Genomic DNA, 13165 nt, shown 5'->3' with positions numbered 1-13165 from the left:
ACAAATTGTAAGCGCTCGGGAATTCCCTCTATATAAACACCTTCCGATCCATTCTAGCTTTTTCATCTTAAACCAAATTCTGAAAAGAACGTACGCAAGAAACACACGAAGAAATGCATTGGATTAGAGGAGAAGAATTGGGAAGAGGTGGTTTCGCTTTTGTGAGCAAAGGCGTAATCCAACAAGAAGATAGCAGCTGCCTGGTGGTTGCTGTAAAATCATCAAAATCATCGGAATGCAAATCACTAGTGAAAGAAAAGAAGTTGTTGGATCGTTTCAACAATTGTCCGTTCATCATCCGATGTTTCGGGGACGAGACGTCCCAAGAAGATGGTCAGGAGTTGTACAATATCTTTCTCGAGTACGCCTCCGGAGGTTGTTTGGCCGGCGAGATCAACAAGTCTTCTAACGCCGGAAAAGGCTTGCCGGAGCCTCTTGTGAAGAAGCACACGAGATCAATTCTCGTGGCTCTTTCTCATATGCACGCAATGGGGTACGTGCACTGCGACATTAAGCCCCACAATATCCTCATCGTTAAAGAAGCTGGTGTTGAAGATACTGCGAAGCTCGCAGACCTTGGAAGTGCTCTTAACATGCGTGGCCGAGGCGGCGAAGACGAAGATGATGATGATGGGGGTTTCAGGGGTACTGTTCTTTATGCAGCGCCGGAGTCGATATCCAATCAAACATACGTACCTCAATCGGATGTTTGGTCTTTGGGATGCACCGTTTTGTCCATGTTGACAGGGAATAATTCCCCTTGGAAGTTTGATAAATCATGTATGAATGCCGTTGATGTGATGATGAAAATCGGTTGTAGCGATCAGATTCCGGAGATGCCGAGGAAGCTGATTTCCAAAGAGGCCATGGATTTTCTCAAAAAATGTTTTGTTAAGGATCCAACATCAAGATGTACTGCCCACGTGCTTCTTGATCATCCCTTCATCAAAGCCGCCCCTCTTGCCGGAAGATGCAGCAGCAGCAGCCGCCGCCACCACCACCACCATCATCTCGCATCAAGATTGTTTCACGGCATCAGCTCGTTGGTCCCCACCTGCTTTCATCTCCATCATTCGGCAGCAGTTAGCTAGTCCTGTGTGTGTAATTAATATATATATATATATATATATAATATTCAAATTAAGGAATTGAATAATATTATTGGAGTACGTTGTAAATGGATCGGTCGATCGAATTACTTAATTGTATACATTTCTTTTTAACAGACTCATTAATATCTATCTTCTAACAAGCCGTATACATACACCATTTAATTTGAACATGTTGTTGTGGATTAATTAGCATGAGATCGATTCTGCATGTGTGTGAATTTGGGAGTAACTTCAACAATATTTTTTAATATGAAGTTAAACTAGCTAGCTAGTTGAACTTGCAATGATCGCAATACTTTTGCAATATTTATATAAGCTACAATTATATATAATTATGATTAGAATTATATTTGTGTTAAAACAATATACTGTTGATCAATATTTTTTAGCAAAGTTCCTTTCTTCTTTTTAAATATATCTCCCTATATATAAAGAATCTCCCACTTAGACATCATCTTTTAAATTGCCGAAATTTCCCTTATGTAATATAAATATTATAATTTTATTTTTATTTGTTTTTGTTTTAATATTTCAAATTTCCATATTTTTCTCAACTAAACATTGTAGATAAGATAAATTGATATAAAAAATATAAATTTATTTTTATATTATTTTATAAATGTTAAAAAATAAATTTAAATATTATTTAAAAAATAATATTTATATATAACATACAATAGTAAATATATTGCATGATTTTATACACACGCAACGCGTGTGCGATTATGTTAGTATTAATTATGTTGCAAGGGCGGAACTAAATAATATTGTGCCACCCACAAAGTTTTTTTGAAATTTTTTATGTATTAGTTTTGAATAATTTTGGATTAATTTGATATTAGTCCGAGTAGCTCAATTCAAAAAATTAAAGCATTGGATGACTTAAAATTTTAGCTCGGGTAGATTGATAATTTTTTTATTCCATCATTGTTAAGGTGATCAAGGGATGTCGGATGCATTGCATAGATGAAATAGAAGCTATATTTTAACATTTTGGATTTCTTGATATATAACCCAAATAAATAATAAACTAAGAAACTTTCTTTACAGTACATGTCATATATAGTTGATTTTTTGTTTACACAATTTTAAATTTACTATCATTACTTTTCAAGTATTAAAATTCTGGTTCGAATTTTTATATCTCAACACTTTTTTTTAAGATGTTTGTAAGTGGAGAAAAAAAAAGGCATTTTTAAAAAGAAAACAGTCTGATCACTAGTTATACCTGAAAATTGATATTTATTTACTTTTTTTTTTGGAAAATAATATTCAGTACTGAAATTTGGTACAAAAATTGTGCCTTAGAATATATATAATGTCAAATACTCTTATCTTTTAACCAATAAAGAGCAAAAATTGCCCATAAAACCATAGACGAGTTGGTAAGGCGCCTTAAGTGGCCTATATGCTTTAAACTCTCAATCATGTCCATGAAGCTCACCTCCAATCCATATACATAAATTCAACCTCAAACTCTTTGTTTTTTTCTTGGATATCCTAAAGGTTGCATTTCGAGTCAGTACTGTAATCACTACAGTAGCTTTACCTTCGCATCAATTATAAATATTAATTGTTTTTATTTTTCTCATATATCAAATATATTGTTCAATTTTTAAATTTGTAACATTTTTATTATTTTTCATGATATACAACATTAACTGTACGTCTTGAAAAAACATGCAATTCTGAAATAAAAAAAAAGCAATTCTTTTTAAATGAATTAAAGTAAGATAAAATAATAATTTTGTTTGAATATTTTATTTCAAATTATTTTTCCAATCTATTGGGAAGCAAATATATATATTATTTCAGTACAGCCATTTAAAAAAAAGGAAAAAATGAGAAAACGCACACACACACACGAAATCCAAGAAAATCTGATTGAACCAAAATCCTAACTAAATTACACTACAAAATTACAAATTACGATATTTCCAAAATACTCGAGGTTATAACAAATTAAATAATACGAAAATAGGATTATAATTCACTTAATAAAACTGATTTTATTCGTTCCGTGAAACAAAACTGGTTTTATCCGATTAAACAATTTGATATTTGAAAAACCACTTCATTATCTTAAATTTGTCATCGCATATATGATATATCTATTTTGTATATTGAAAAGGATAGATTTCAATCTAGCATATTGGTAATACCCCAATTATAAATCTAATGTCTCATGATTTGCCACGTCAATAAGATATAATTAATTACGCCTATGTGTAAAAATACAAACCGTTGGATGCATGGTTTGGGTATTACCCATATGCTAGGATCTCATCTACCAAAAGATTGAAAAGAACGAACCGCTACTGAATATTCGAGAAAAAAATCATTTTGGTACTCTAACTTTATCTTCTTTTTTTTAATCTTTTTTTCTTTTAGTCTTTTAACTAGGAATGTCAATGGGTCCGGTATGGGTAGGATATCGTGCCTCCATCCCCATACCCATTTATTAAATCCATCCCCATATCCATACCCATCGGATATTTAATTTCATCTTCATCCCCATACCCGTAGGATGATCGGATATTCATACCTTACCCATATACCTATTTATTGTATATACTCCATAAAAATAATTTTTTTAAAATTTTAATTATTTGATAAAACTATACTTATTTACTAGATTTTTATATCAAAATTTTTAAGATAGTAAAAAAATAAAACACCGAAGAAAATTTACAACCAAAGACTTATATAAAAAATAAAACTTCTAAAAAATCATTAGTTTTATATTAATAATTTTCATTATTTCATCCAACTAAAATAATTCAACAAAAAAAAATTAAATTAGCATTTATTTAATATAAATTAATATGTGTATGTACGTATATATATATATATATATATATATATATATATAATCGGGTATCGGGTCGGGTATGGGTAGAATACCACTACATCCTCCTCCATCCCCATTTACGAGATCCCCATACCCATTTACCCATTTATTTAATCGGGTCCAAAAAATACCTCCATACCCTCTTCCGTTTGGGTCGGATATCGGGTTCCCCATCGGGTTCGGAGGAAATTGTCATCCCTACTTTTAACTAGTTTTAACTAGTTAAAATTATGTATTAGTCCTCTAAATTTTAAATTTTGGCTATATTGATCATATTTTTATCGGAATATCTAATTTTTTGTCGAAAATTGATGACTAGACAATAAAATTCGATGATTTTCAATTTGAAATATAATCATAATACTTGGAATGTCACCTAATTTTATAAATTTCGGTATGTTAATAGAATAAATATATATGTGTTCATAATTTTTAAAAAACAAAAAACAAAATCAAAAGTAAAAAACCGTGAACTTTAATTAATTTTTTTATTTATATCAAATTTTGAAATGTTTTTTGTTTCTCAGTTTGAGAAAATGGTTTAATTTCTCCACAACCCAAAAATAAAAAAAAGAATTAATATTAACTCGATTGATTTATTTTTGAATTAGCTTTTTGAATCATAAACAAGAAAGGTTAAAAAATATATATGGTTATGAGCATTATTGCTATTTTCTCATGAAATATGGAAAATTAATTTTTAAACTTAAATATAAATCTCTTAAGATTGAATCTTCATTGCGATTTTTCCTCTGAGATTTGATATTTGTTTATGTGTAAAATGGTATCTTTTCTCTATAGTTTTTTAGAATCGCTTAATATGAGTTGGTGTTATTAATTGAGGTAGAAGATACGAAAAACATGTTTATTACATCGATTTTTTGTATGTTCTTCTTCTTCTTATTATTATTTTATAGTTCGGTTTAATAATGTGAAATTTAAGTGACATTTCAAATAGGACAGTACCCTTTCAAATTGAAAAATGCTGAAAATTTCTTGAAAAGTTAAACATCCGGTAAAAACCGAACAAAAATACCCACAATTTAAAAGTTAAATGTCAATACAGAACTTTGATTATTTAGAGGACTAAAAAAAAAAACAGGTAGTGTTTGGTTGTGAAACACAAGCAATCTTGATTTTGATGATAACAAAACTTGTTATTGTGTTTATAACATATTTCATCAAGTGTTGTAGTTAGTAGATCAAAGTTGGAAGTTTTTGAGCTAGAACTCAAGTTACTCAAGTTGGCGCAGTTGATTAAATCGAACATATCTCATAGCTCGGTGATCCAAATGACTTGATGCCAAAACGGTTGGAAAGCTTACAAAAATATCTACATGTCATATTTCAGACTATATTAGTTAGTTCTGAAGTTATCTAGGCGAAAAATTGGTTGCAACATCAAGCTGGATGCAAATCAGATTAATCAAACATGACCAACTTTGGTATTTTGGCTATATCTTACAACTCTCTTATCCAAACAGAACGATTCAGTATGCGTTATGAAGCTAAGAGAATGATCTACAAATCATCTTCAACCAGCTCAATTTGTATCGGAGTGTAGGAAGCTGACAAAGCATGATGAAGAGTCGGCTTCAGCACTGAAATTTTGCATAACAGAAGTTCTGGAGCAGCTGAGTATTTCGAGTATATCTTTCACATACAAACTTGAAATCCAGCGATTCTTCATTCCTTGGAAATCCAAGATAAAGGGCTACAACTTTTATGTTTACCATTTTGCCCAAAAATCAGTGAATCAAGAGTTATAACCAAGTGAATAGAGAAGATTAAACATGGCTAGACTAGATCAAGTGAACAAGACCAGATCAAAGTTGGACCAGATCATATCAAAGTTCGACCAAACCAGATCAAAATCGTACCAGACTAGATCTATCTGATCAGATCAATCAACCAGCCTGATGAACAGTAAAATCAGGTCAAGTTGAGAAAAATTCCAGCAACTCAAATATGATCGTTGCAACTTCAGAAGTGTCCAAAAACTTCTCAAACGGCTATATTCTTGAATCTAATGTTCATATCATTCTTGGAGCGTATAAATACAATACTTTGAAAATCAAACACAAGCTTTTAATGGGGATTAAAAGCATGGGCAGATTATAAAAGCTAAAAAAGCTAGAATGAGAGCAACCCCAAGGTGTGAGGAACAAGAAGAATAGATGAGCTTTCAACGTTAAATCCTTTACACCAAACCCACTTTATAAAACACTCTTCCACATCCAAATGTTGCTAAATTTCAGTTGAAAAGAGGTCACTCACACACATACGAAAGATGTTCTTTGAAAGATTAGTTGAGTGAAAGTTTTAGAACAAAGACCTTAAAAAGTTGTGTTTGTAGTCTTGGCATAGGGCAGATTGTGAGGTTGAGGCCTACAAACGAGTGTTCTAGGAGTTCTTGTTTAGGCATTAGATAAGTCCTAAATCGGATTGAGTTTGTACAAATGAGTTGTATAAATCAAAGTTTTCTAGGGGATCCTTCTGAGGAGGAATAAGGGGTGACGTAGAAGATTGAACTCCGAACATCCATAAAAAAATTTGTGCCTATTTGTTTATCGCATTTACTTTCTTATTGCCATTGTTTTAGTTATGCATTGTTGAAGCATTTTATGTATTTTTCATAAACCAAAATATTGCATACAAAGTGTTTGATAAAATGAATCAACCAAACTGTTTTTATCATTTCAACTTGCATTCCTTTCAAATGATTTCTAAATGCTTATTCGGTTTCTACGAAGAATTATTTCGAGTGTATGCCGCTTGGTTTGAAAATTAAACTCGATATAATTTATCGGTGCTCGGTTCATGTTTGAACATTTCAAGAACGAGCTATTGTAGCTCTAAAATATTCTTAAGCATGTATTCACCCCCCTCTACACTTTTCACTACAAGAAATTTGGTAATAATTAAACTACACTAGAAAGACTACGGATTTTAATAAAACCGTAGTAGTTTTACATTTAACTACGATTTTTACAGAAACTGTAGTTAATGGGCGTTTTTTTAAAATATAACTCTACAGTTTTGTGAAAACCGTTGTTGTTTGTGTTCTACAACATTGGTTTTTAAAAACCGTAGTCTATGAGCGTGTTTTTTTTATAAATAGACTACGGTTATTTTAAATCGTAGTCTATGAGCGTGTTTTTTTTTGTAAATAGATTACGGTTATTTTGAACCATAGTCTATGATCATTTTTTTTAATAAATAGACTACGGTTATTTGAAACCGTAGTCTATGAACATTTTTTTAATAAATAGACTACAATTTTGTACCGTAGTCTATGAGATATATAGTAGATACATGCATATAGTATATCAGTTCGTTTCTCCTACTTCCCAAACCCCTTTCCCACGATATATCAATCCCTTTCTCCCCTAGCCCTAGCTGCCGCTCCAACAAGTCGATTCGCCACCCTAGACGCCGTAAATATTCCGATTGAAGCTGGACAAATGTAAGATCTCGTTCTTTGCTTCAATTTAGTACCAAAGCATTGAGGATTCTCGGCCCAAATCTTGACTGTCGACTAACTTCACGGCATGAAAAGCGGGTTTTTTTTTCTTTGCAATTTTGGGTAATTTCTAGTCGTTTCTTCGTTTTCCAGATTGGGTTTGAATCTTAAATCTCGTAGCCCTGTAATACGATGTCGTTGGTGAGATTGGAGGTGAGGAGTGAGTACGCACTCGGAGCGCCGGAACTCTTCCGAAATTATGAAGTTGGATTGGTGTCAAGTTGTTTTTGGGTATCTGACCTATTTTAAATTTTTTTTTAAAAAAATCTAAAATTAAGATTTAAAACATTTATTTGAGTTGGTGTCAGATACATTTACATGATTAAAATTGGATCAGAATTGAGTGTGAATCAATTGAGCGTCACCGCTCAACCATCAAAATTTCTTCGTACAATCAAGAAAAGGGAAAGATGATTCTGAACGTTTCTCAGCCTGCTTTTGGTTTGTTGAATTCCAACGGCGAGAACGTGGGCGCCCTCTTCTCATTGGCTTCTTCTTTCGCCGTTTCGAGCAGGAGGAATGCAAACGGATGCGTTGTGTGCGCATCGAAGCAGGCGAATAACAATCCCTTAACGGGTGTCGTTTTTTAGCCTTTTGAAGAGGTGAAGAGGTGAAGAAGGAGGTCATGCTCGTGCCTACTGGTCCTCAAGCTTCTCTTGCTCGACAGAAGTACGCTGATGAGTCTGAGGCAGCTGTCAATGAACAAATCAAGTATGGGACTGTTTTTTCCTTTCTTTCTTTATTTCCTTTTTTTTTTTTTTGAAATTTTGAAATGATTATTTTTAAAGGGCTTTTTTGTAATGATTACAGTGTGGAGTACAATGTTTCGTACGTGTACCATGCTCTGTATGCCTACTTCGATCGAGATAACGTTGCTTTGAAGGGTCTGGCGAAGTGAGCCTCGAAAATTCGTGAACTTTTTTTTTTTAATGTCGAATCTCCTTGATAACTTTGTAAGTTATGTTAATATTATTGACACTAGTTTGTTTGTATCTTTTGTACAGATTTTTCAAGGAGTCTAGCGAAGAAGAAAGAGAACACGCGGAAAAGTTTATGCAATACCAGGTGTTTGATTATTTTCCCTTCATATTTTTTTTCCGCTTTTATAGTTTATTTTTAATCGAATTATATTTTATATGAATTTGTTGATCAAATTTAGAACAAACGAGGTGGTAAAGTGAAGATGCAATCGATCTTGATGCCATTTTCATTGTTTGATCATGCTGAGAAAGGAGATGCGTTATATGGTAAAAGTATCTTTTCTCATTTGTGTTGTCCTAATAAATGTAGAATACAATATGGTGATATTTTGTTTGGAAGGAATGGTTTTTTTTATTGTGAGTAGTTTCTATGTGTGAATCTGTCATCAACACATATGGTAACTGGTTTTCTATGTCTATTCAATGTTGGCCTCAAAGCCTCAAGAATGGGGACCATATTTTTTCCAGAGCATTCATTTTATTTCGGTTATCAATAAATTAGAAATACAATGATTCATTTGCAACTTGTTTCTAGGAGGTATCCAAAGGATCTTTTTTGGGGTTCTATCGAAGATTTTTTTGGGGTCCAACCTGTTTCTAGGAGGTATACAATGGCGTCGAGAAACTTAGCGGGAGTATGAATCAATTGAGCGTCACCGCTCAACCGTCATGTCAAGGGTCTGGCGCGTCCAAGTCACCAGCTTTTCTCAAGTGTCTGACGATGTTACATTCCACTTTCGGATTATTCGGCTTCAAAAAAAGTTTCTTTTATGATTTTGAGCTGGATTTACATGGGTTGGATTTGTTTCTTGTTGTTTTTGTTTCGTCTTTTTTTCCTTGGTATTTTTATGGTTTTTTCTTTGTTTGATTGTGTGTTTTGTGATTGTACTTCTGTGAATTGCTTGGATTTGGAACATTGCTTTTCAAGTTCGAATTTTTGAGCTGCGTCTTGTGAAAATTCCCCGCAAGCGTACGAGTGTCAAGTTTTAATATAGTGATAAAATCAGATATCGATCCCACAGGGAGTAATTTGAAAATAATCAGTGCTTGTAATTAAAATAGTCTAAACTTTATCTAGAAAATCAATAACTCAGAACTTTTGCAGAAAAATAAAATAAGCAAATATCAATCAGAGAATAATGGTATAGATGTATAGATTTCATCTGGTTTCAACAACAATCAATCCTAATTAATTTAGTTTCATTAATTCCAGTCAATTAATAGCCAAGAACACTTAAGTTTATTATTTTTCTCTCCCGAGCAACAAATAATTTTTATCAACTACAATTCAATTCCAATATCCCTATTAAGAATTTAACGCAGTGATCTATCACAAAACAATGTTCTCTTTAAAAGCTTTGTTAAAATTATACACTCTCCCGAGCTGTATAAATAATTAACAGTGTATTTTTCAATGGTCCTATTCAAAATCTCCTATCCCGAGTGCCAGATTTCAAATAAATATAACAAATCAATTATTGATCAGATAATTGAAAAGACAATCAGTTCTAGAAAAAACAATTAATCTAGAAGAAACTCAATTCAATAAAATCAAAAGTTCATGAAAGCGTCTACACCAGGTTCCATTCGACATCTAGACTCCAAAAAATTAGTTCATAACAAAATTCTGAATAAAACAAAACATAAATTGAGACATAAATTCAGAATTAAATAAATAAAAGATAAGAATCAAATCCGTCGTCGACGCCGTGTCCAGACTATCGATCTCCGTCTTCGTTCTTCGAGTAAAGCACAAAATTCTCCTTCAGAAAATATCACGATCAAGCTCCAAAATGTGTTGTGGTGGCTCTCCCCCTCATGTCTGATAAGAATTCCCTTTTATATTGTCGTGTAAAAGCCCACACAAAAGCCCAATAGAATAATTTCCCGAAATAATTATAACATCAGATACAGCGACGGGGCGGGCGCTTCACGTAGCCAGGCGGGCGCGTATGACTTTCTGCCTTCAGTCTTCAAATCTTTCGGAAAGATGCGCGATAGCTCTTCCTCTCCTCTTCTTTAGCACTTGTTTAAGCGCTAACAACAAGGCCCAAATTGAAGGCCCATTAAGCCCTTCTCTTTTCTTGTCTGACTTCTTTTCTTTTCTTTTCTTCTTTCTCTTTTCTTTTATTCTTTTAATTCCCTTATTTTCTTCTTCAATTTCTTCTTTTCCACAAATTTTTTCTTTTTCTTCTCTTTTCCAAATAAATCCAATAATTTTCTACAAGCACAAAAATAACAAAATCCAAACATAAATCTGCTCGAAACAAACAATTAACAATTAAAATCATATATAAATTAAGTGTATAAAATACACTTATCAAATACCCCCAAACTTAGACTTTTGCTACTCCCGAGCAAAACTATCCAAAATCAAATAAATTCCAAAAACTCAAATCATCAAAAACAACAAGAATAGCCAAGAAATACTATGGAGCAATGGCCTCGGCAATGATTTCAAAAAATTTTCAAATCCAATCATATCCAACCTACTAACACTTGAAAGTTTTAGCCAATAACAAAATAACCTCATAAACTTACAATCTCCGCAACTCACGTTCAAAACACTCTTATCCAAATTCAATTCAAACATTCATAGATCATGAGGACTTTTTAGGGTAGCAAGGATCAAATATACGAATATTTATCAAAAACACAAATTAGGTAAATGCAACGAATAATAGTGTGTGCGTGTTTCGATCAAAATTTATAATCATTAAAAGTATCAATCAACAGTCCATAGGCTAAATTCTAGCAACTCTTCTCCACTAGTATATTGGGCAACTGAGACTCGGTCAATAGGACTTAATCAGCTTTTAATGTAAGGCCTGGCTTATGGCTACAAACGAAGTAATAGAATTCAAAATAAGGAGTAATTTATAATCATGTTCTAATTTCAACTCCTTTCATTCACACTTTCACACTTTCTTTTTTCTTCACTTCATTGATTTTTCAAATTTTCACTTCTTCTCTTTCAACTTTTTTCAACCATTTATTTTTTCTTTTTTTTCACAACTACCTTCTTCATTTCAATTCATCCACCACACCATTCCATTTTTCACAAATATCAACTTGGAGCATATAAAATTTTAGCATTCAAATTACTCCCTTAAAGGTAGGAAATTAGTGTTTAGGCTATTCAGGTAGTCAATGTAAGACCTTGAAATAATGACGAATGAGGGTTTTATCACACGTTTACACGCATGCCATTCGATTTTCAATAAGGCTCAAATAAGGTACTAGGGAGAACATATATAAATAGGTAGCTTGAAAGGCTCAAACGAATTCAAAAAAATTGCCTAAATCATACCTAATCACAGTTATGCCCGTATTTCGCCTCAAAAAGTGTCCGAACTAGTTCTAAACAAGTCTCAATCCATAATTAATTCATACAAATGTCAATCAGTGCAGAAAAGATAATCATCAGCAGTAAACGATAATTTTCACAACAAATTCAGATTTTCTATACCTCAAAGTACTCATATACATGTAGGCTCAAGTGGGCAACTAAGGATAAATTAATTCAATGAAAATCAGGCCCAAAAAATTCAAACAATGCATCAATCATATCTATGTCTGTATGTAAGGCCCAAAATTATTTAATTTTAATCCGAAAATATTTAATTTGAGAATTTTTGGAGTTTAGATTTAAATTCTAATATTCTTAAATTATTTAGGATTGAAATTGAATTAAAAAGAAGTTTCAAGGGCCAATTTGCAAATAGTGAAGAAATGAAGGGCCAAAGTGCAATTATGGATTTTTGAGTGGGACACTTGTCTACATATGCATATTCACGTGTAATGTGTATGAAATTCATCAGAATTTATCAACTCCTTCAGCCAAGAACCGAGAGCTCCCATTTTCTTCTTTGAGATTTCATCTTAAATCTTCAATATCTCAAGATCCGGCCGACCGATTTCAATTCCGGGCATAGTTCTACGATCCTCTCGTCAAGAGCTATGAATTGATGTAAGTATTGATGAGATTCAGTATATTTCGAAATTATGTGTGTGAAGAACTCAGAATTTGAGTATGGATATATGTTCTTGAGATTCTATGTGTTGTGTTATCGCAATAGGGTCGAAGATTGGATGCCGTTTCTATTTCTTATGAATTTTTCAGCATGTATTTCGAAATGGTAGCTGCTGATATTCTGGTATATTGATGTATTTTGGCTGGTATATCATGTATTTGAAGTAGATATGAATGATAGATTGGTTGGATTTCAGTTTCGGTTACCGATTCCGTACCGTTACGCCGTCGGTTTGAAAAATGATCAAGTTTGAGTCTAGATTGTTTGAGCTGAGTATTATGTGAGTTCTTGCTGATGTTCTTAGACATGTTTGATGTATTTTTAGATTGAAAACAGGGGACTTCAAGTTAAGAATCACGACTTCGAAACCGATCGACGGAAGAACAAGGTTTGTGACTTGTTAGCCTTGAAGATTGAGAAGAGTATGAGCAGATTTTGATTGTGTTCTTGTTGTGCAGCTATATCAGATTTGAAGAGCTTTGAAACCAAGTTTGAAAGGTATAAGACAACCTTTGAATAAGGGCTTGTACATTCAAGAGATTTTGCTTGAATGCCCTTTCAAAACCACATACTATGTGCTTATATGTGTTGTATTTTCACATTTATTTGCTTGTTTGACTTAGCTTGTTATTAGTTGGCTTTTACTCTTATGCTTCTAGATTTTG

General features: G+C 32.7%; 1 protein-coding gene and 1 pseudogene across 1 annotated transcript; both read left to right on the top strand.

Moving 5' to 3' along the window:
* The first annotated feature begins 113 nt into the window (after positions 1-113).
* On the top strand, positions 114-1091 carry LOC140888344 (mitogen-activated protein kinase kinase kinase 20-like). Its single transcript, XM_073296024.1, has one exon. It carries the CDS (start codon positions 114-116, stop codon positions 1089-1091), a length of 978 nt encoding a protein of 325 aa, XP_073152125.1.
* Positions 1092-7312: 6221 nt separating this feature from the next.
* LOC140892066 (ferritin-2, chloroplastic-like) lies at positions 7313-9402 on the top strand (annotated as a pseudogene).
* The last annotated feature ends 3763 nt before the right edge of the window (positions 9403-13165 follow it).

The sequence above is a fragment of the Henckelia pumila genome, chromosome 3, assembly GCF_033568475.1.
Source record: "Henckelia pumila isolate YLH828 chromosome 3, ASM3356847v2, whole genome shotgun sequence".
In the NCBI taxonomy this organism is placed as follows: domain Eukaryota; kingdom Viridiplantae; phylum Streptophyta; class Magnoliopsida; order Lamiales; family Gesneriaceae; genus Henckelia; species Henckelia pumila.
The sequence above is the reverse complement of the archived record's forward strand: the minus strand, read 5'-3'. Positions and strand labels throughout refer to the sequence as shown.

Coding starts and splice junctions, on each gene's coding strand:
- LOC140888344 (XM_073296024.1), top strand. CDS start 114: ATGCATTGGATTAGAGGAGAAGAATTGGGAAGAGGTGGTTTCGCTTTT.